At 36.6% G+C, this 24,928-nt stretch overlaps 1 protein-coding gene across 2 annotated transcripts in view; it reads left to right on the top strand.

The window, feature by feature from the left end:
• SACS (sacsin molecular chaperone) overlaps positions 1 to 24,928 on the top strand; it is a 52,010-nt gene extending 27,082 nt beyond the window's left edge. For both annotated transcript variants that reach the window (XM_056481982.1, XM_056481992.1), the window contains 5 exons: positions 868 to 979; positions 2,094 to 2,240; positions 3,518 to 5,000; positions 7,904 to 7,995; positions 11,803 to 24,928. In XM_056481982.1, the coding sequence (XP_056337957.1) occupies positions 868 to 979; positions 2,094 to 2,240; positions 3,518 to 5,000; positions 7,904 to 7,995; positions 11,803 to 23,363 (13,395 nt within the window). In that variant the 3' untranslated portion in view covers positions 23,364 to 24,928. The remainder of the gene's footprint in view (positions 1 to 867; positions 980 to 2,093; positions 2,241 to 3,517; positions 5,001 to 7,903; positions 7,996 to 11,802) is intronic.

Here is a 24,928-nt window from a genome sequence, read left to right as displayed (position 1 = left end):
AACATACACAGGTGTTTATGTGGCTGGAGCCCTGATGCACAGTGATGATTCAGTGTAAACAGACCATTGTGTGAGGCTGTAATCCCGTAGGTATTTATAATCATGCTTACGTGTCCACTGCTGATGGAAACAGAACTGGATAGGCGTATTTTATTAATGGTCGTGCTTACAGAACTACTTTACTGACATTTGAGTTTTCTGTAGCTCTCACTACTGCTACTACTGTTTAATAAATAATCTTAATATAAGCCTCTCTCCAGTCTATGGGTTTCATTAAACAGGGCTGCTGCTCTGTTGGCTCATGACTTAGGGAGCTACTGGTCAGAACTGCTTTGCAGCCCTTTGCCAGAGGGGTGAGAGAAACATGGGCACCCAGGAATGGTTGGTTCATAGTGTGAATTGCTAACTTGAACCTAATTCAGTTGATGTAAAGAAGAGTGCATTACCCTTTGTGAATGGTTGCCTCTCTGTTGTACAACTGTTTGTAACGACTTACCTAATACACTTTGATAAATTTAAAAATATTTTTTCTCTTCTCATGTTTGCCTTGTTTTGAGACTTTTATAGCTTTGATTCAGGATTATATAGTGGTAACAGTTTAGTAACTTACTTCTCAACTTTGTGATTACTTTTGTATGGTATTTGAGCTCCAAATTCAAATAATATTTATAGTACTTTTCTGAATATTTGTTTTATAAGTATAACTATTCTCGTGCTTGTAAACTGGATAAAACCATTTTGGTTGAAATGTATGACAACAACTACACTTGAGACGCTTGTTATTTTCTACTGTGTAAGTTCAAAAGCCATTGCTAGAATATGTATTACTGCATTATACTTTGTTTTGATTTATTTTGTCTGCCTCAGGAACTGATACAGAATGCAGAAGATGCTGGTGCCACAGAGGTTCGGTTTCTATATGATGAAACTCAGTATGGAACAGAAACGTTATGGTCAAAGGACATGGCACAATATCAGGGTAAGTATAAGTTTTATTAAATTTGGCCATTATTCTTCAATATGTGTGTTGTTTGAGGTTAGCTGTCCTGGCTATGTCCCCTCTCAGCTGCTTAGCAGCCCCAGCCCACTGCCCATGTGGCCGTTTGGGCCACATGAGAAGCAGAAAAGGTGTTGGCTCTGCATAAGCTCTGCTCAATGATAACTAAAACAGCCCTGTGTTATTGTCACTGTTTCCAGCACAAATCTAAAACATAGCCCCCAGCTACCATAAAGCCCAAGGCAGCACACTAGTTTTTAATGTAAAGATGACCTTTGCCCTTTACATTTCAGCATTCTCCAGGCAGTTCAGTTTTCTTCCCCATCTCTTTTTCTCTTGACCTTACACCTGACTTTGCTCCATGTTGTCTGTATACTGCAAATCCAATTTCTTGAAACTTTAAGGCATTTCCATCACTTACTATGGCTTTGTGAGATAAAGGTCAATTATGTATTTAGAAGTAATTATATTATTTTTAAAATTAGCTTGCATAGTCTTCCCAAAAGGCATTCAGTTGTGATTTGAAGTTGCAGTGATGGATGATCCACTACTTCTTCTGGCTTTTTTCCAGTTGTTAATCAGCCTTATTATGTCTTCTAATGTGAATTTGTCTGTCTTACTTTCTAGACACAGGTTATTGTTTTATCTTGCCTTATATTCCATTCCAATGGAGATATCATTAGACTGTGACTAGTACATTTTTCAAACAGCTTTTTGATAGTCTGAACAGATCGGGTTTAAGCCTTGTGCCACACAACTTCCTTCAGGAGTTTTGTTGTTTTCTGCTTTTTGTTCAGCTTTTCAGAATCATTCTTTTAAAATGTGGATGCAAGAATTAAATAACACATCAGAATATAAAGTACCATTTACAGAGGTAAATTCATCTCCTTGCTTTTGCTTTTGCATTTTGCTTTTTTTTTTCATTACCAGGCATAATTTGATGTCAGCTTAGAGTAATAGCTTCCCCATTAAATTTGCACATGCATATATGTCAAAGAAATGCTTTCTTAGGTCTGAGTTCATTTTCCTAGAAATTTTAAACATTAAATAGTTTTATTCTTCTGTAGTTTTTTAAATTCTTGCCTGTTTATTATAGGGCCAGCATTTTATGCATACAATGATGCAATTTTCACCCCCGAGGACTGGCATGGTATACAGGAAATAGCAAGAAGCAGAAAGAAGGATGATCCCCTGAAAGTTGGAAGATTTGGAATTGGCTTTAATTCAGTTTATCATATAACAGGTAATCTTAGTAGTTATTTAAAAAAAAAGTTGTAGTTTTAAATAGTTAAATGACTTTAGATATTCAAAGACATTTAATATTTTTGCTATAGTGTATTTTAAAATTAGTTCATGGATAGATTGATTTTCTTATGAAACATTCCTGTTTTTCTCTAATCATATAAGGTATCTATTTGATTTGGAAAGTTTTCAAAGAAGATTGTTCTAATAGCATCATTATGTACTTAGTCCTTTATATTGAAATAAACATTCCTTTACACTGATATTTCAGTTATACACTGCTATTCATTTCGTAGAGGCTCATAATATAGGGTAGATGTCCAAGTAGAAGTGTGAAAGCTCTACTCCCTAGACTCAAAGTCTTCTGCAGGTTCTTTGTATAGTAAGTAGTGATTTTTATTTATAGTTAGAAAAGATACTATGTAATAGAGGTATATGCACACTTAAACTTGAAAGAGATAGTATATACTATTTTGCAAGCTTATAATATTCAGCCTTGAAATTTCTTGAAATTCTTCCAGAATGTTTTATTGTGGTACCAAAAAAGCATAAATAATGCTTACAGTCTCCACAGTTATAATAGTAAAGTACAAGAGGCAAATTTTTGCTGGAATAAAAATTTTTACCTTGTGAATTTGTAAGACACATGATATTTTTAAAAATATTTTACCTAGCAGAGCATGAATTAATACATGCAGTCATTCAATAATTCTGTGATTTTGTGCTTTTGAATGTACAGAATTACTGTTTGCCAGCCTTCAAGTTCTGCAAAGTATGAGTCTAGTAGAACACACATGTAGTAAATTAATTAGTTCCTTTGTTTCTTGAAAATACTGGAAACATAAAAGTATGTAGTTGAAAGAAATTGTACTTGATGTTGCTCACTGTCTGCTAGAATTCAAATGGTTGAATGAGTATTTATATGTTCAGTTGCAGAATAGGTGTGTGCTTGTTTGTTCCTTGTTAGTAGGCACTGAATTATCAGTTATCAGAATCATGTAGGTTGGAAAGACCTTTAAGAGCATTGAGTCCGACCATAATCCTAATGGTACCAAGTCCACTACTAAGCCACGTCCCCAAGGGTTGTGTCTGCATGTCTTTTAAATACCTCCAGGGTTGGTGACTCAGCCATTTCCCTGGGGATTGTACTCAGCTCATCACAGTTTTAGAATATTTTATTCTTGCCTTTTTAAAATTTGTTCCTTAACACTATATTTTTAAAGTATTTTCTAAAGTTGTTTTAGGATTATTAATAATTATTGATTTTTATGTATACAGATGTCCCTAGCATCTTCAGTGGTGACCAGATTGGAATGCTTGATCCCCATCAAACCCTCTTTGGACCTCATGAGTCGGGCCAATGTTGGAATCTAAAAGAAGATAGCAAGGAAATAAATGAACTTACAGACCAATTTGCTCCTTTCATTGGTGTATTTGGCAGCACTAAGGAAACCTTTAAGAACGGAAACTTTCCTGGTACATTTTTTCGTTTCCCACTTCGTCTGCAGCCTTCTCAGCTGAGCAGCAATGTTTATGACAAGCAGAAGGTTTTGGAGCTGTTTGAATCCTTCAGAGCAGATGCAGACACAGTATTGCTGTTCCTGAAGAGCGTTCAGGATGTTTCATTGCACGTTCGGGAAGCCAATGGAACGGAGAGGCTGGTTTTTAGAGTAACTGCCAGTGAGAACAAGGCCTTGAAACATGAAAGACCCAATTCTATCAAAATCCTGGGAACTGCAATAAATCAGTATTGTAAGGGAGTTCCGAGCAATAGCATAACATGTGTGACATACCATGTAAATATAGTTGTAGAGGATGAGAGTGTTAAGGACGCACAGAAAACATCTTGGTTAGTGTGTAATTGTGTGGGTGGTCGAGGAATGTGTACAGAACTGGATTGTTTAGCTGATGACTTGAAATTTGTTCCTACTATTGGAATAGCCATGTCTTTAGCAACTAATGAGGAGGAAAATGGAGCTGTAGCAGACTTTTCAGGAAGAGCATTTTGTTTTCTGCCTTTGCCTCCAGGCGAAGAAAGCAAAACTGGACTTCCAGTTCATGTTAGTGGTTTCTTTGGTCTTACAGACAACAGGAGGAGTATCAAATGGCGAGAGTTGGATCAGTGGAGAGATCCAGCAGCTTTGTGGAATGATCTTCTTGTGGTAAATATAGTGCCTAAGGCATATACCACCCTTATTTTGGAAGCTATCAAGAGGATGGAGACTGAGAAGAATTCAGATTTTCCATTGTCACCTGAAAGAATTTATAGGTTATGGCCTGATGAGAACAAAATCAGGGTACCCTGGAAACCAATTGTAGTACCTCTCTTTAAAGACCTGCTCCAGCATACAGTTATTTACTCAGTGAGTAATCAGTGGATAAAGGTGGAGCAGGTGCACTTTTCTGAAATGGATGAGAGTTTGGAGTACACACAGTCTGTTCTCAACTACCTCCAGAATTCAGGGAAGCAGATTGCCAAGGTACCAGCAAATATTGCTAGTGCAGTGCATCTTACTATTTCTGCTGCTAAAGCTGTGAAAAAAGTGACTCCTGCTGTAGTGCGGCAAGTGCTAAGGAAATCTGGACACAGTGGAACTGCTGAAGAAAAGCTTCATCTTTTAGAATTTGTGCTTTCTGATGGAGTCTACAGTGAACTGATTGGATTGGAGCTTTTGCCTTTACAGAATGGGAATTTTATTCCTTTTTCCTCATCTGTGTCAGAACAGGATGTAGTTTACATTACCTCAGAAGAATATCCCAGGTATGCTTAATATTTGTAATACTGTGGGAAGGTTTTTCTTAGGATTTTTCTCTTCTTTAAATTTATATGTTAAAACAGAGCTTCAGACTGTTTTTTGCTTGTCAACGAACAAGGTATGTAGCAGCTTGTATTGAGATGAAATAAGGCATAGATAGAACTCAATTTTCTGTATATACATGTATGTCTGTGTGCATATATCTCATTTGATGAGTTTGACACCCATTTGTCATTAACCCTTTATAAAAGAATTATGTGATCTATGCTTTAAGAGAATATCTCAGGATACATTTCCAGTTAATTTTCTTCTTGGAATTACAAATACGAGGTGATTAGAAACATACATACTAGGAAGTTCATTAAATTAGGTAATGATAAGAGCTTTTATTAAACTTAAGGCTTGAGATTGTCTTTTTTTATCACAACACCTAAATTCAGTGAGGTAGTACTAAAAACTGGTTTCAGGAGATAAGCAGATATTACTATGATGATCTGTCTTTTACATCTGCTCTCCCTTTGTTCTTTCCAGTCCCTCCCCAATTAGTTTTTTTTCCTTGCTTATTTCCCAGCTGCATCAGTGCTCCAATTTGGTTCTCATTTCATCAGCCAAAAGAGTTTGCACTGACACTGGGGAGGGGATAGCAAAGAGCAGGCTAGCTGGAATAAATGGGCTTGGGGTCACTGGGGAGAAAGCATGGCTACTGCTTTTTATGTCTGTACTGGATTATGCACGGATTAAATACTTGTTAAATCTGGACCATTCTGCACACAATGACTAAAGACATAAGGCTTGAAATCACTCAGACACACCAGATGTCTTAATGTTTCCCCTTACAAAGTTCTACCTCTATGTATGATTACAATGAGCCCTCCTTCTATTGTGCCTCCGAGTTCCACTAATTTCCAGACCCTCAACCTGAGAGACTGTGACACTTGGCATATATTTTGTTGCTTTTACTGCTCTGTAAAGGGAAGGAGAGGTGGGTTGGAATGTGCCCATATAGGAATTATTAAGGTAAAAAGTGCTTAAAGTGAGGTCCATATGTAGATTGTTTTGAATATTCATACAGAGAGCCGGTCTTAAAGAAAAGCAGTTGGATGCAAGTAACTTTTCTTTCTATGTTTCTTGAAAACGATTTGCATATCTTCAAGCCTACTGCTGTTCTTTTTCTGCTATATTCTAAATCAATTCAGAATCACAGAATGGGTCAGGTTGAAAGGTACCACAGGGGATTATCTTGTCCAACCTCCCTGCAGGAGCTGTCCCAGAGCACATGGCACAGGATTGTGTCCAGATGGTTCTTGAGTATCTTTAGTGAGGGAGGCTCCACAGCCTCTCTGAGCAATCAGTACTCATTCTAGTACTAGGTCATTGTATAGTAAAGAAGTTTTTCCTCATGTTCAGCTGGAACTTCCTGTGCATCATTCTCTGTCATTGGCTCTTGTCCTATTGCCTGTATCCTTGGCAGCACAAAAAAGAGGCTGGCTCCACCCTCTTGATACCCTCCCTTCAGATACATGTAGACATGGATGAGGTAGGTCCCCTTTCAGCTCCCTCAGCCTTTCCTCATAAGAGACATGCTCCAATGCCTTAATCATCCTTGCAGCTCTCTGCTCGACCCACTCCAGGAGCTCCATAAATTTTAGCCCATAATCATAAACCCATGATCTTTTCTCGCTCTAAAAAATTCAGGTTATTTATCACGCGATTAAAGCTACTCAGAACCTATGATTCTATTGTCTTTTTCTAAAAATAAATAAATAAATTAAAAAAGTGTTTTAGCATCATTTTAAGATGATTTATCTTTTGTTGTTCTTTCACTTTGTTAATCCTTCCAGAAGTTAAGCCACTATACTAATAGAGAAAACATTCCCATGATGAGACTAACAAATTAGAGCCCTGCTTCAGACCAGTCATAAGATACTTCTTTTGAATCTTAAGGATACCAGTATTTCTTATTCAGTTCATGTTCCATTGGTAATGGACCTGGTTTGATTAGTTTGCAAAACTGATACAAAAGTATATTATACCAGGCATAGATCTCCTTGCTTGCTGTGATGAAACAAATTTGAAATAGTAATGCTTTCTTTTCCTCTATTCTTGCCTACATCAAGTATCTTTAATATTTTAAGTATGATAAATTATGTATGCTAGGTGTTTCAAAACCCTTTCAATTTAGGAGATTGGCTCTTATTCAGATTTGGAGCCTGCTAAGAAAGTAAAATAAACTTTTAGAAATTTTCTTTCTGCTAACTGTGGAAGAACAAGATTTTGTGTTGGTTTATGTCTAATGAACATAGCTGCGATTAGAATTAAACTGGATATTTATTTTTTATTTCACAAAGGCCAAAGCCCTGAAAACTGATTTAATTTTAAGTGCCAAAGTAAGAGAAGGGGAGGATGAGACTGACTCTTGGCACAATAATTTAAAGTATTGACTGCAGATTTTCTGAAATCTGTAGATATTTTCAGATCCATACATCTGTGTGACATTCTAGAATTATGTGTTGTATTTTATGTAAACTTTTCAAACAGAATTCTAAGAGACATAAAATGGTAGGTGCTATTTCAACTTTTTTTTTGTTAGAGTACAAATAGGTGAAAATAGATTTTTAATCCCAGTTTTTCTAGCGAAGAAAACTTGCTTAGACCTGTTTTGAAAAAAAGAGTAGTTGGAAAAATTACTTTCTTATTACTCTCTACTTCTAAATATATAGCTTTTTTATTTGTTAGAAAATGCCCACTGAAAGCCCTACTCTGCATATGCACATGATTGCTTTGCATGCTACTGATCTAATGATGATTACCATGCTAGTAATGTCTATACAGTTACATAAATAAATGAGGCTTTGCTAAAGTGTGGGGGCCTTTTTTTCCTTTTTCTCTCTTTTTCATGGTGTGCTAGATCACTCTTTCCTGGCTTGGAGGGAAGGTTACTCTCTGATAACCTGAAGCCTGAGGTCCTTGCTGCTTTGAAAGAAGCTGCCAAAAGCCGAGGTAATGCCTTTTGTATTTTCTTATAGAACATCTAATGGTTCAAACAGACTTGCTCTAAACCCAAGTTTAAAGTAATGTCTCTTGAAGTTGAATTCCCATAAATAAGACAGTCATCTTAAAAAACCCATTAAGGTGTGGTAGACTTGTCTGAATTGGAAATTACACAAATGAAAATTTGAAACAAACAAAAAGGTAAAGGAAGAAGGATGAAAATTTGTGATAAAATAATAGATACTAGTTTAGTAAAATGTATTCAAGGGTGAAGAATTTTATTCAAATAGTATTCTTCTACCTAAGACTGTCTTATTTATGTTTTGTATTTATAGTATTTGCATATGCAATAGCTGTGTCATGGTTTTAGTATTGTGGATCATCTTTTAAATCACAATTACAGGTGATCAGTACATTTGTTTTAAACCAGATTAAATCAGTTTGAGTAGTTAGCCTCAAGCATGCTGTAGATCAAATAATTTGATCATGTGTTTCCTGATTCTTAATTCATGGTTTATGGTTATGTCATTGTGGATCTAATGAAATGCTCCCAATCATGATCAAAAGACATGGTCAAGGAGTTTGTTTCTTCTCAGAGTTTGTCTGCACTTATCTTTTCATCCTTGCGTTTACCATTTGATTGATAAATTTGAAGCCTAAATCGTAGAAATATTTTCACTTAAACACAATTCAGAAACCAAGTTAGCTCATAATACTTAAACATAAGCTGTTCTTCAGTGTCTAGAAAATGTACTTTTCAGGACCAGATTCTTGTCTCTTTTTTTTAAATTACTTGATTCATCAAATTCTTTCTTGGAGTGAAGATGTTTAAACCAAGTGTAGAATGCTATTACTCACAGTCTTGATTTGCTTTTCTTTATATCCTTTATATCCTCATGGTCTTCAGTCATTTAGTCTCTACTTCTTCTGTGTTTTGACCTTTTTTCCCCTTCAATCTTTTAAATCTTTCCTCTTTGTTATTATTATTTTTGTTGAGTTCTAAAGCTCTCCATGTTTTGATCATTCCTTCATTATCAAAAACAAAAGAAAAATAACATAATCCTGAGGCAAGGTGATACATTTCTGAAGTATGGCTAAGCATTTATGAAAAAACAAGAATAATTGAGTGACTTTTTGCATAGTGTAAAACATGTAAATATTTAATATAAAATGTATTGAATATATAAAATCTGGGACTTTAATTGAATATGAAGAACATCAAGTTTGAAATTATTAGAAACAAAACCTTTATTTTAGAAAGGAGAATTTTTAAAGTCCTATCAGTATATTAGATTATGGATGATGTGTCTGTTAATGCAGTAGAATATGCTTGACTTAATTTTTTTTTCTCTACTGTTAATTTCCCTCAGTACTGTTTTAAAACAGCATGTAAAGTGTTGAAAGTAATGGCTACTTTAAGTTGTGTATTCAAACAGGGAATACTGATGATCTAGGATAGAACTATAAGGAGCTACTGTTTAATAGTACCTTTTAAAGAATGGGCATATATAGCTATCAAGACAACAAGATTAGATGGATGAAGATTTTATGTAAGACAGCAATGTTAGTATTGAAAAATGCCTGTTCTGTGTGATGAAACCTTGAATGTATTTTCGAGATGTTCTTTCCTAGACAATTTCCTCCAAGTGAATGTCACAAAGCAATCTAAAAGCAGGCTTAAATTAAAAAACAGAGGAGAACAACCAAAACAAAATACAGTATATACTTGAAAAGATCTTAAACAGAAAATGCAGATGTGACAGAAACAGCAAAACCCCTGTAAGTTATTAAACCAGTCCCTTGCTGAGTCCTAGGACATTCCTTTCCTTGCAGGCTTGATCACAGAACTGCAGTGAAGTATTTCTAGTCGTTTTAGTTATTGGGGAGATTTTTAGGTCATATTTAAGTCTTCCTTTTGTTTCTCTTTTATTCTGGTAGATTCTTTGGATGATATTTTTCTAGGCACTTATTCTTTGTAGTATGCTTCTCATTCATTAGAAGAACATATTTTTGTAAATAAATATAGCGAGTATTCTTCTAAATGTTCTTGAAATTATTAAATACTATTAGGTAATAATTTACAAGATTCAGGTGTCCTATTTTTCATTCTTCCTCCTCCTAAATTATTCTTCATTCAGTGATTCTGCGTAATTGTACAAATGCACTACCATAAAAATTGTATGTTACTATAAATAATAAATATTAGAGAGGGTTTTGACAGGTTTAGAAATCTTAATCTATCAAGTTTTTTTTTATATAGCTGTAGAAATTACATCAAAGAGATTTCTGATACAGTTGCAGAAATAGAAGCTTTTAATATTATTTCTTTGAGATGCGGTGCCATTGTTTTTATTGTGTTGTTCAAAGACAAACAGATCTGACTTTTACTCTCCTAAAATGTGAACTGTATTTGTCTAGTTAGTAACTGTTTATACTTAGTGTATTAATATGCAGCTCACAGGATGTTTTCTAAAAATGGATTTGATTACATTCTAGCCCAACAGCTTCTCTGGGGATTTTCAGGTATGGTTATTAACTGAAGATGTACTGGTTTGGATTGAAGCTTGACATTTGTGTGAATTTGGTGGTTAGCTTTTCTTACTGCCCCAGTTTTCTTGTAAAAAAACCATGTCAAATAGTGCTGCCAAGAGATAGTAACCTAACATAATTATAAAGAGATTTCTAAATACATTTGAGGGAAAAATGCATATTGATGTAATTATGTTACATGGAAATATCAATATTTTCGTTGGTTTATTTATATATATTTAATAATTTTACATGCAGGAAGATTTCCAGTATTTTAAGATTACCTGTATATTTTTAAAAACAGTATTTTAAACTTCTTTTCTCAAATAAAAAATGGGATTTAAATTTAGCTTTTAAGTAGATTCTTCCTTGGGCCTCTTCTGCAAGTTTTCCTGACTTGCACACAGCTCATGTATTTACGTGTTTTCAACAGAGCTATCACAATCTGAAGCTCTGTTGGCATGAAGTGAAAGAAAAAAGATTTTTTCTGAAGGATGCCAATAACTGCTCTTAATCTTTATTTTGCCTTCAAGAAAATGGCAATGTTATCTAGATGTGTGATGAAAGATCTGAAATACAAATAGATGTCTTTCACTTCTGTCATTATTTCTGATGTGTTGGGAGGTAGTGGAAGTTTTTTATTCTGTGCTATTTTACCCCCAGAAGTTCTGTAGTTTTTAAGTATAAACTTTGCTAATGATAATTAAGACATGAGTGTAAAGACATATTTCTTTTAGTGAGAACTTCAATAAGAATAAAAACATATAGACTTAGCTTCTGCACTTCCTGCCTGAGTCTAGTTTGTCAGTTTAGTTGTAACATCAGCTGCACCTGAACCACTTTGTTATTTTCAAATATTTCAAATCTATTTGAACATTTTCAATTATAGACAAATAAAGGATTAGATTTTTATTTACCACTAGGTAAATAAGTAGGGTAAAGAATCAACTAAACAAAAAAAATGTAGTTCAATTCTAAATCTCTAGTTGCTATGTATGCCTGAGAGCTTTTGTGCTAAACTAACAAATGTAATAACATACTGGTAATTTTCAATTTGTTTATATTTTCATACTAATATGGAATGTATTTGCTTTTTATTAACTCCTGAAAGCAAAGGAAGCTGGTATCTGCACTCCTGTTTAACAAACTTTTTTTTTTCCACAAAAAGACAGGGCACAGATTAGACTTTTTTTTCCTCGTTTTCCTTTTGCTTTGCCCCCTGAAGCCATTTGCTAAGTAACTCTGCTCTGTGATTCTCACAGCTTTTCCCTTTTGCTGTAATTTCAGGGAGGCCATGCACTCAGCTGCAGCTTCTGAACCCAGAAAGATTTGCCCGGCTCATTAAAGAAGTTATGAACAGCGTGTGGCCTGGGAGAGATGTGGTTGTACAGTGGTATCCAGGCTTGGAAGAAAAAAACCACCCATCAGTTTCCTGGCTGAAGATGGTCTGGAAGAATCTATATATACATTTTTCTGATGACTTGAGTGTGTTTGATGAAATGCCTCTTATCCCCAAGATGCTGCTGGAGGAAAATCAAACATCAGTGGAACTGGTTAGATTTAGGAATCCATCACCCATCATTCTGGAAGATGAATCTGAGACTCAGCTCCCAGAATATTTAGCTGATATTATTCAGAGAATTGGTGGAGTTGTACTTAAGAAGCTGGATACTTCTATCCAACATCCACTTATAAAAAAATACGTGCATCCACCATTGCCAAGTGCTGTTTTACAAATAATGGAAAAAATGTCCTTACAGAAACTATGCAATCAGGTTGCGTCATTCCCACCAACACATAAAGATGCTCTTAGGGCATTCTTAGCTAGTTTAACAGATGCAAATGAAAAAGAGAAGAGAATTATTCAGGAATTGCTAATATTTAAAAAAATTGAAAAATCATCTGATGAAAGTGTCCCTGTTTTTACTGGGCTAAAAGGGAGTAAGGTATTACACCACACTGCCAAAATTCCTCCTGGTCTAAGGTTTTCTGTTCCAATAATTGACAGCAGTGATGAAGCAACTATTCGCTTAGCTAATTTGCTGAAAATAGAACAGCTGAAGAGCACAGACTGCTTGAAGTTTGTCATAGAAGACATAAGAAATGATTTTTATTCATATGATGAAACAGCACAAATAATGCAATGGGTTCTTGAAAATCTCACTTTTCTGAAAAATGAGAATGCAGATGTGATAGACTGGCTGACACCACTAAAGTTTATTCAGATCTCACCAGAAAAGATAATGTCAGCAAATGAACTCTTTGATCCTGAGGTAGAACTTCTGCAACATTTGTTTTATGCTGAGGAGGAAAGTTGCTTCCCCCCTGTTATTTTTACCTCCTCAGATATTCTTCATTCACTAAGACAAATAGGTTTAAAAAATGAAGCCAGTCTTGAGGAAAATGATATCTTGAGAGTGGCAAAAAAAATTGAAAGTTTGCATGCTGACTCTAACACCAATCATGATCTGCTGTTAAGAAAAGCTAGAACTCTTTTGACGATTTTGAACAAAAACCATATGCTGCTTCAATCATCTGAAACAAAAGCTGTAATGAAAAAGATAAAGTGGATTCCTGCAAGTAAGGAAAGGCCCCCAAATTATCCGGGGTCCTTAGTTTGGAAAGGAGATCACTGTAATTTGTGTTCACCACCAGAAATGTGTGATATATCACATGCAATTTTAGTGGGTTCCTCAGTTCCTCTTGTGGAAAACGTACAGTTGGATATAGAAAAAGCACTTGGCATCCCCACCAAGCCCAGCATAAAAGCAGTCTTGAAACATTTCAAGGTGGTAGTTGATTGGCATAGTTCTAAAACCTTCAGTGATGAGGACTACTATCAGTTTCAGCATATCTTGCTTGAGATTTATGGATTTATGCATGATCATCTAGAAGAAGGCAAAGAAGCTTTTAAAGCCCTGAAATTTCCCTGGGTTTGGACAGGTAAAACATTTTGTTCCCTAACACAAGCGGTTATAAAATCAGTTCCTGATCTTGATCTCCAGCCTTATCTACATTATGTTCCAAAAACTATGGCAAAGTTTCACCAGTTGTTTAAAGGTTGTGGTTCAATTGAGGAGTTAACACCAGACCATGTTTCTATGGTCATTCAGAAGATATATCTGAAGAGTGAGCAGAATCTCTCGGAACAAGAGAGCAAGCAAAGCCTTCACATCATGTTGAGCATCATAAGATGGCTGTACAGCAACCAGATCCCCGCGAGTCTGCATACGCCCATGCCGCTGTACAGTGGCAAACTTCCTTACAAACTTGCAATGAAGCCAATTCATGAGTGCTGTTACTGTGACATCAAAGTTGATGACTTAAACGATTTGCTTGAGGATTCTGTTGAACCCATAATTTTGGTGCATGAAGACATACCAATGAAAACCGCTGAGTGGTTAAATGTCCCATGCCTTAGCACAAGACTGATTAATCCAGAAAATATGGGGTTTGAGCAATCTGGGCAAAGAGAGCCTCTGACTGTGAGAATTAAAAACATATTGGAAGAATACCCTTCCATTTCAGATATCTTTAAGGAGCTTCTTCAAAATGCTGATGATGCTAATGCAACAGAATGCAATTTCCTGATTGACATGAGGAGAAATATGGATATAAGAGAGAACCTTCTGGATCCAGGAATGGCAGCATGTCATGGTCCAGCTTTGTGGTCATTCAATAATTCTGAGTTTTCCGACTCTGATTTCCTAAATATAACTCGATTAGGAGAGTCTCTAAAAAGGAGCGAAGTTGACAAAGTAGGAAAATTTGGACTGGGATTCAATTCTGTTTATCATATCACTGATGTTCCTATTATTTTGAGCCGGGAGTTCATGATTATGTTTGATCCAAATGTCAACCATATAAGTAAGCATATCAGAGATAAATCTAACCCTGGCATCAAAATCAACTGGAGTAAGCAACAGAAGAGACTGCGAAAATTTCCAAATCAATTTAAGCCATTTATAGGAGTTTTTGGTTGCCAGCTACCACTGACAGTAGAATCTCCCTATAGCTACAAAGGAACACTTTTCAGGCTGTCCTTTAGGACTCAGCAGGAAGCTAAAGTGAGTGAAGTCAGCAGTGCATCTTACAATACAGCAGACATTTACTCTCTTGTGGATGAATTTAGCCTTTGTGGTCACAGACTGATAATATTTGCTCAGAGTGTAAATTCAATGGTTTTGAAATACTTGAAAATTGAAGCAGATGATCCTGGCATGGCACAAGATGTCGTCACTATCAGAAAAAATCTGTGTTCTTCCAAAGCCTTGACTGCACCGAATGTAAGCGTTTTAAAGGAAGCAGCTAAAGTCATGAAGGTTTGCAGCAGCAGTACTAAAAAGCTTCCCACTGAAACACCAAAGTCCTCGTGTATCCTGCAGATAGTAGTAGAAGAATTTCACCATGTGTTTAGGCGGATTGCTGATTTACAGTCTCCACTTTTCAGAGGTACTGAAGAGGATCCAGCTGCTTTCTTTGAAATGGCTAAATCAGGACAGACGAAAAGATCAGGTGATGAATTGCCACAGAAGACAGTAGATTCAACAACGTGGCTTATATGTTCTTGCATGGATGTTGGAGATGCTTTGAAATTTTCTTTACATGAAAGTGGACGAAGACTAGGCCTAGTTCCCTGTGGTGGTGTAGGAGTGTTGCTGTCTGAAACCCAGGATCAAAAATGGATTGTGAAACCTAATTGCAACAACATAGGTGAAGTATTCTGCTATTTGCCTCTGCGAATAAAAACAGGCTTACCTCTCCACATAAATGGCTGCTTTGCAGTTACTTCAAATCGGAAAGAGATCTGGAAAACAGACACAAAAGGAAGATGGAATACAGTATTCATGAGGCATGTTATTGTAAAAGCCTACATAGAAGCCCTTTGTGTTTTACGTGACATGGCAATCAATGGTGAGCTAGTTGACTACAGTTACTATGCAGTGTGGCCAGATCCTAATTCGGTTCATGATGATTTTTCTGTTATTTGTCAGGGGTTTTATGAGGACATAGCTCATATGAAAAGCAAAGAAGGGATCAAAGTGTTTTCTGATGGGTCATCTTGGGTTTCCATGAAGAATGTAAGGTTTTTGGATGACTCCATACTGAAACGGCCAGATGTTGGGCCGTCAGCCTTCAAGATCTTTCTGAAGTACCTTAAAAAAACTGGTTCCAAAAATCTCTGTGCTGTAGATCTTCCATGCTGGGTAAAGACAGGATTTGAAGAAGCAGGATGCAAATACATATTATTGGAGAACACTTTCTCTGAGAAACAGTTCTTTTCTGAGGTATTTTTTCCTAACATTCAGGAGATTGATGCAGAGCTACGTGATCCTTTGATGCGTTATGTTCTCAATGAAAAACTTGAGGAGTTCTCAGGAATTCTTCGTGCTACTCCATGTATTCCCTGTTCATTGGATGGACATTCATTAGTTACGCCATCAAGACTCATCCACCCTGAAGGAAGAGTTGCAAAGTTGTATGATGCTAAGGATGGAAGATTTCCTTACGGTACCACTCAGGATTATCTTAACCCTGTTATTTTGGTTAAACTTGTGCAGTTGGGAATGGCTAAAGATGATATTTTATGGGAAGATCTGATAGAGCGTGCAGAGTCAGTAGCTGAAATTAACAGGACTGATCATGCTGCAGCTTGTCTCAGGAGCAGCATTATATTGAGTCTTATTGATGAAAAATTAAAATGTATAGATCCTAGAGCTAAAGAATTTGCTGGAAAATGTCAAAACATTCCTTTCCTTCCTTTCCTTAGCAAACCAGCAGGCTTCTCACTGCACTGGAAAGGCAGTGATTTTCAGCCTGAAGCGATGTTTTCAGCAAATGATCTTTTCACTGCTGATCATCAAGATATAGTTTGCCTCACACAACCAATTCTTAATGAAAATTCCCACTCATTTAAAGGTTGTGGTACTTTGTCATTAGCCGTCAAAGAATTTTTGGGTTTACTTAAGAAGCCAGCTGTTAATTTGGTCATAAATCAGTTAGAAGAAGTTGCAAAGTCATTTGATGGAATCACGTTGTATCAAGAAAATATCACTAATGCTTGTTACAAATATCTGCATGAAGCCATGTTAGAGAGTGAATCAACAAAAGCCATGATAATTGAACAGCTAACAAACTGTAGTTTTATTTTGGTTGAGAATGTGTATGCTGATCCATCAAAAGTGTCTTTTCATTTGAATTTTGAAGCAGCTCCCTATCTCTATCAGTTGCCTAACAAATATAAAAATAGTTTCCGTGAGCTGTTTGAAAGTGTGGGTGTAAGACAGGCTTTCACAGTTGAAGACTTTGCTGTAGTTTTGGAATTAATAAATCAGGAGAGAGGGACCAAACAGCTAACAGAAGACAACTTTCAGCTCTGCAGGAGAATAATTAGTGAAGGAATATGGGGCCTCATTAGAGAAAAGAAGCAGGAATTTTGTGAGAAAAAGTATGGTGAGATTTTGTTGCCAGATACTCGTCTTGCACTTCTACCTGCAAAATCTTTGTGCTACAATGACTGCCCGTGGATAAAAGTCAAAGACACAACTGTTAAATATTGTCATGGTGATATTCCAAGAGAAGTTGCAGTGAAGCTTGGAGCAATACCAAAACGTCATAAAGCATTAGAAAGATATGCATCAAATATCTGTTTTACTACCCTTGGAACAGAATTTGGTCAGAAAGAAAAACTGACTAGTAGAATTAAAAGCATTCTGAATGCTTACCCTTCAGAAAAAGAAATGCTGAAAGAGCTCCTTCAGAATGCAGATGATGCAAAAGCTACAGAGATCTGTTTTGTATTTGATCCTAGACAGCATCCAGCTGATAGGATATTTGATGAGAAATGGGCACCACTTCAAGGACCAGCACTGTGTGTTTACAACAATCAGCCTTTTACAGAAGATGATATTCGGGGAATCCAGAACCTTGGAAAAGGTACAAAAGTAGGAAATCCCTGTAAAACTGGGCAGTATGGTATAGGTTTCAATTCTGTTTATCACATTACTGATTGCCCTTCTTTCCTGTCTGGCAATGATATACTTTGCATTTTTGATCCTCATGCAAGATATGCACCAGGTTCAACATCAACAAGTCCTGGCCGCATGTTTAGAGATTTAGATGCAGATTTCAGAACACAGTTCTCAGACGTACTGGATCTCTACTTAGGAAATCACTTTAAACTGGATAATTGTACGATGTTTAGGTTTCCTCTTCGAAATGGAGAAATGGCAAAAGTATCAGAAATTTCATCAGTTCCGTGCTCAGATAGAATGGTCCAAAATCTTTTGGATAAGCTGCGGACAGATGGAGCAGAACTCCTAATGTTTTTGAATCATATGGAAAAGATTTCTATTTGTGAGATAGAAAAAACAACAGGAGCACTGAATGTCCTGTATTCTGTTCAAGGCAAAATCACTGATGGAGACAGACTGAAACGAAAGCAATTCCATGCATCTGTGATCGACAGCGTAACTAAAAAGAGGCAGCTAAGTGAAATACCTGTACAGCAGATTACTTACACAATGGATACTGAAGACTCTGAAGGAAATCTCACCACTTGGTTAATTTGTAACAGGTCAGGCTTTTCTGCCATGGAAAAGGTATCCAAAAGTGTGGTTTCAGCCCACAAGAATGAGGACATTACTCTTTTCCCTCGTGGTGGAGTAGCAGCGTGCATTACTCATAATTACAAAAAGCCCCACAGAGCATTCTGTTTCTTACCCTTATCATTAGAAACTGGATTACCTTTCCATGTGAATGGGCACTTTGCTCTGGACTCTGCGAGAAGAAATCTGTGGCGCGATGATAACGGTGTTGGAGTAAGAAGTGACTGGAATAGTAGTCTAATGACAGCGCTGATAGCACCAGCCTATGTTGAGCTGCTCATTCAGCTGAAGAAGAGGTATTTTCCAGGAACTGACCCTACAGTATCAGTGCTGCAAAACACACCTATTCATGCTGTGAAAGACACTTTAAAAAAGTTTTTATCCTTTTTCCCAGTTAATAGACTTGATATTCAACCAGACTGGTATTGCTTAGTGAAAGCAGTTTATAGTTGCATTTATGAAGATCTGAAGCGCCTCTTACCTGTTATGAGAGCTCCAAATGTTGATGGTTCTGATTTGCATTCTGCTGTTATCATCACATGGGTTAATATGTCTACTGTGAACAAAGGCAGACCATTCTTTGACAATTTGCTACAAGATGAACTGCAGCACCTCAAAAATACAGAATACAACATCACGACACGGAAGACAGTGGCTGAAAATGTTTACAGACTGAAGCATTTGCTCTTAGAAATTGGATTTAATTTGGTATATAACTGTGATGAGACTGCAAATCTCTACCACTGTTTGGTGGATGCAGATATTCCTGTCACCTATGTGACGCCTGCTGATGTCCGATTGTTTTTGATGACATTTTCTTTTCCAGACTCTAACTGCCACATTGGAAAGTTACCCTGTCGTCTTCAGCAGACAAATTTGAAACTGTTCCATAGCCTCAAACTCCTGGTTGACTACTGTTTCAAAGATGCAGAAGAAAATGAAATCCAAATTGAGGGTTTGCCACTCCTCATTACTCTTGACAATGTTTTGCAAGTTTTTGATTCAAAGCGACCAAAGTTCTTGACAACATACCATGAACTGATTCCATCTCGCAAGGATCTCTTTATGAACACATTGTATTTGAGATACAACAATATTCTGCTCAGCAGTGAAGTAGCTAAAGTCTTTGATATCAAAAGTTTTGCTGAATTGTTATCATCTGTGCTGCCTAGAGAATATAAAACTAGAAATTGTATGAAATGGAAGGAAAACTTTGCAAGTGAATCTTGGCTTAAAAGTGTTTGGCATTTTATCACTGAGTCTCTAAATATTAAGGAAGAACAAGAAGATACACAAGCAAAATTCGATGGTGTTGTTGAAACTTTGAAGGACTGGACTTTGCTTCCAGGTGTAAAGTTTACAGTCTCAGCCAATCATCTGGTTGTGCCAGAGTGTGATGTTTTGCTGCCACTCAGCATCATGCACATAGCTGTCTTTCCAAATGCTCAGAGTGATAAAGTCTTCCATGCTTTAATGAAAACAGGCTGTATTCAGCTGGCAATGAACAAAATCTGCTCCAAAGACAGTGCTATAGTGCCTTTGTTGTCGGGACGTACAGCAAACATAGATAATCCCTCCAGCATTCTGAAAGCCATACAATATATGGTACAGACATCAACCTTTAAGACTGAAAAGTTAGCAGAAAGTGACTTTGAGGCTCTCCTAATGTACTTCAATTGCAACTTATGTCATCTGACATCTCAGGATGACATTAAAATTTTAAAGTCTCTTCCATGTTACAAATCAATCAGTGGCCGATACATCAGCATTGCAAAATATGGGACCTGTTATGTCCTCACAAAAAGCATCCCATCAGTAGAAGTAGACAGATGGACACAGTCGACTTCATCGGCTTTTCTTGAGGAGAAGGTTCATTTGAAAGATTTGTATACTCTGCTTGGCTGTGTCTCTGTGGATGATCTTGAAGTGTACTTGAAACATCTCTTGCCAAAAATTGAAACTCTGTCTTATGATGCAAAATTAGAACATTTGATCTACTTAAAGAATAGGCTAACTAGCATTGAAGAAACTTCAGAAATGAAAGAGCAGCTGTTTGAAAAGCTTGAAAGCATTTTGATAATTCATGATGCAAGCAATAGGTTAAAACCTGCAAAATACTTTTATGACAGGACTGTAAAGGTCTTTGAAGTTATGCTGCCTGAAAAATTCTTTATACCTCAAGATTTTTTTAAGAAGCTAGAGCAACTTACAAAACCAAAAAATCAAGCTGTGTTCCTTCCATCGTGGGTAACTTTTCTGCGACATATTGGTTTGAAATTCATCATTTCACAGCAGCAATTACTGCAGTTTGCTAAGGAAATTAGCATGCGAGCAAATACAGAAAACTGGTCTAAGGAAACACTACAGAATACTGTCGATGTTCTCCTCCATCATATATTTCAAGAAAGAACTGACCTTTTTTCAGGAAATTTTCTGAAAGAATTGTCTTTAATTCCTTTTCTGTGCCCTGAACGAGCTCCGGCAGAATTTGTGAGGTTTCATCCTCAGTATCAAGAGGTTAATGGAACTCTTCCTCTTATACGATTCAATGGGGCACAGGTGAACCCTAAATTCAAGCAGACAGATGTGCTGCAGTTGCTGTGGACGTCATGTCCAATTCTTCCTGAGAAAGCAACACCTTTAAGCATCAAAGAGCAAGAGGGGAGTAGCATTGGTGCGCAAGAACAGCTTGAGCAAGTCTTATCCATGCTGAATGTTAATTTGGACCCTCCTCTAGACAAAGTGATCAATAACTGCAGGAACATATGCAACATAACAACTTTGGATGAGGACATGGTGAAAACTAGGGCCAAGGTCCTAAGAAGCATTTATGAGTTTCTTAGTACAGAGAAGAGGGAATTCCGCTTTCAGCTTCGAGGAGTTTCTTTTATAATGGTGGAAGAAGGCTGGAAGCTCCTTAAGCCTGAGGAGGTTGTCATAAACCTTGAGTATGAATCTGATTTTAAACCTTATCTTTACAAACTTCCTTTAGAACTTGGTACTTTTCACCAGCTGTTTAAACATTTGGGTACTGAAGACGTTATTTCAACAAAGCAGTATGTTGAAGTTCTAGGTCGCATATATAAGAGCTCAGAAGGAAAGCAATTGGATCCTAATGAAATGCGCACAGTTAAAAGAGTAGTTTCAGGCCTGTTCAAAAGTCTTCAGAATGATTCTGTAAAGGTGAGGAATGACCTTGAGAATATGAGAGATTTTGCCCTTTACCTTCCCAGTCAAGATGGTAGGTTGGTAAAGTCTAGTATCTTAGTTTTTGATGATGCACCCCACTACAAAAGCAGAATCCAAGGTAACATTGGTGTGCAGATGCTTGTTGATCTTAGCCAGTGTTACTTAGGCAAAGACCATGGCTTTCACACTAAATTGATCATGTTATTCCCCCAGAAACTGAGGCCTCGCTTACTTAGCAGTATACTTGAAGAACAGTTAGATGAGGAGTCTCCCAAAATTTGTCAGTTTGGAGCGTTATGTTCTTTGCAGGGAAGGTTACAGTTACTGTTGTCTTCGGAGCAGTTCATCACAGGACTCATTAGGATTATGAAGCATGAAAATGACAATGCATTTCTGGCTAATGAAGAAAAAGCAATAAGACTTTGCAAAGCTTTGCGAGAAGGTTTGAAAGTTTCCTGTTTCGAGAAGTTGCAAACAACATTAAGAGTTAAAGGGTTTGCTCCTATTCCCCACAGCAAAAGTGAAACATTTGCTTTCTTGAAGAGATATGGAAATGCAGTAATATTGCTTTACATACAGCATTCTGACAGCAAGGACATAAATTTCCTCTTAGCATTAGCCATGACCTTAAAATCTGCAACTGACAACCTGATTTCTGATACCTCATATTTAATTGCGATGCTGGGTTGCAACGATATTTATCGGATCAGTGAGAAGCTTGACAGCTTAGGAGTGAAGTATGACTCTTCCGAGCCATCAAAACTTGAACTACCAACACCTGGCACTCCTATACCAGCTGAAATTCACTATACACTTCTAATGGATCCGATGAACGTATTTTATCCTGGTGAATATGTTGGTTACCTTGTTGATTCTGAAGGTGGCGATATATATGGATCATATCAGCCTACTTATACCTATGCAATCATCGTGCAAGAAGTAGAAAGAGAAGATGATGAAAGCCACAGTTTTCTAGGGAAGATTTACCAGATTGATATTGGATATAGTGAATACAAAATAGTGAGCTCTCTTGACTTGTACAAATTTTCCAGACCAGAGGAAAGTTCTCAAGGTAGGGATAGCACACCTTCAACCCCAACCAGTCCTACAGAATTTCCAGCACATGGACCAAGGGCAATTCCACCTATCTTCACTGGTAGAGAGAGCCACAAAACAATGTCCTCAAAACACCACTCTCCAAAAAAGATAAAGTCAAACTCATTGCCAGAAATATTAAGAGAAGTGACATCTGTGATTGAACAGGCTTGGAAGCTTCCAGAATCTGAAAGAAAAAAGATTATTAGGAGGCTGTATCTTAAATGGCATCCAGATAAAAATGCAGAGAATCTTGATATAGCTAATGAGGTTTTCAAACATCTACAGAATGAGATTAACAGAATGGAAAAACAGGCCTTTATGGATCAAAATATGGACAGAGCCTCGAGGAGACCATTTTCATCTTCTGCCTCTCGATTTCAGTCAGATAAATTTTCATTTCAGAGATTTTACACTTCATGGAATCAGGAAGCCACAAGCCACAAATCTGAAAGGCAGCAGTATAAAGAGAAGTGTCCCTCCTCCACAGGGCCATCTTACTCCCAGCGCTTTTTCGTCCCACCTACATTCAGGTCCGTTGGCAATCCCGTGGAGGCACGTCGATGGCTTAGGCAGGCCCGAGCCAACTTCTCAGCTGCACGAAATGACCTTCATAAAAATGCCAATGAATGGGTGTGCTTTAAGTGCTACCTTTCTACTAAGCTAGCCTTGATTGCAGCTGACTACGCTGTGAAGGGCAAGTCAGACAAAGACATAAAACCAGCAGCTCTTGCACAAAAAATAGAGGAGTACAGTCAGCAACTTGAAGGACTTTCAAATGACGTTCAGACATTGGAGGCTTATGGAGTAGATAGCTTAAAAACTAGGTATCCTGACTTACTTCCTTTTCCACAGATTCCCAATGATAGATTTACTTCAGAAGTTGCTATGAGAGTGATGGAATGTACTGCTTGTATCATAATAAAACTTGAAAACTTCATACAACAAAAAGTATAAGTGATTTGAAGAGGTCAGGGGACTGTTTCGTCAAGAGTTTAGGCATTTCAAGTAGTGGGATACAAATGCAATTGTGCAGATTATGGAACGTCCAAGGGGTTAAATTGTGCCAAGCAGTTTAGAAGTGTAGTACACAAAGGTGGATGGTACAGAGGTACTTAGAACTGAAATTTACTTAAATGGGATTTTTTTTCTTAACTGAGCCTGCTGTTAAGCAAACTGTAAAACCTGAATATTTTTTAGAATTTGCAAGGAAATTGAGCTGCAAAAATTAGATGTATGAACAATATTGTGATTAATTGGCATATTATTGAACTGCACTTTATATAACCAAAGCTTAGCTTTCTGTTAGATGAAGCCTGTACTTATAACTCCTTGTTAGATTTATTTCATTTAATGTAATGTTTCTGAAAGGGTAATGTCAAGTTTTCAATGTACTTATCTTAAGACTGGACATACAATGAAATGGGAAATGGGGTGGAAGTTAAAATAACTTTGGAGATATTGCTCCGAAGCATATCTGTATTATTTTGCATTCTGTGGATATTCATGTCACTCATAGTAATACTCTTATCAGCTGGATCTGATTATAAATTTGCTGCAGCATCACACTGTAAACATTTAAAGGATAGTTTAGTACCTGTAAACTGGTACAGTTATTTTAATACTGAATAATGATACTTGATTTAAGTATGCCACATCATGTCATGCATTGATTGCATTTACTTTATTATAAAGCAATGAAGTATTTAATTTACTTTTTTTTTAGAGCTTGTCATTTTTTGTTTAGTGATAAAGCATGTGGATGATGTAAAATCTGTGAACATTATTATATGGTGTTTTATGATTTTTTTGGAACAACAGAACTCAGTTTTCAGATGCCTAAATGCTTGAGTTCCTCTTTTTTCCCCTGCGTGTGTGCCTTTGTGTGTGTACATATATATGTATTTTTCCACAAACATTGGTAATAGTAGAATTCAGTAAGTCATTTTTGGTGTACACAAAGCACTGTTTTTTGTTACATGTTTAAAGGTGCTGCAATGTAATGCTAGTTTTATTTTGTTATTCACTACAGCTCTTGAGAAATCTGATTATTAGTTTACACTCTTTCTTTTATAGTTTGTAATACTTTTGGTAATGTCATGCAGTATGTTCAACATTAGCTTTTTGTAAAAAAAAAATTAAAAATAAAAATTGGAAGGATACTACTAAATGGAAGGATTTTTCTTTGCTGGATCAACCACATTAAACATAAATGTCAGACATTTTCCAGCGGCATGCTGTTACACTTGTCTACTTGACAGCACAGTGAAACTGCAATTTAACTTACTGAATACAAAGGAAAATAACAGCAAGCTTACAGGGCTGATACATCTGTGATAGTGTTGTAATACAAAAATAAAAAATCATGATGAGGTCTGCCTCAGTTTTGAGTAAATTATAAAGGCCTTGTTCAAGAAATGTGACATTTGGAAAGTGATATTGCTTCTGATTGTGGAGACCTATTATTATTATTTCTGCTATTAAATTAAGTGCCATAAATTTAATAAAGAAAAATGCAAACA

Source organism: Oenanthe melanoleuca, chromosome 1 (assembly GCF_029582105.1).
Source record: "Oenanthe melanoleuca isolate GR-GAL-2019-014 chromosome 1, OMel1.0, whole genome shotgun sequence".
NCBI lineage: Eukaryota > Metazoa > Chordata > Aves > Passeriformes > Muscicapidae > Oenanthe > Oenanthe melanoleuca.
Note: the sequence above shows the minus strand (reverse complement) of the source record. Positions and strands in the feature narration are given on the sequence as shown.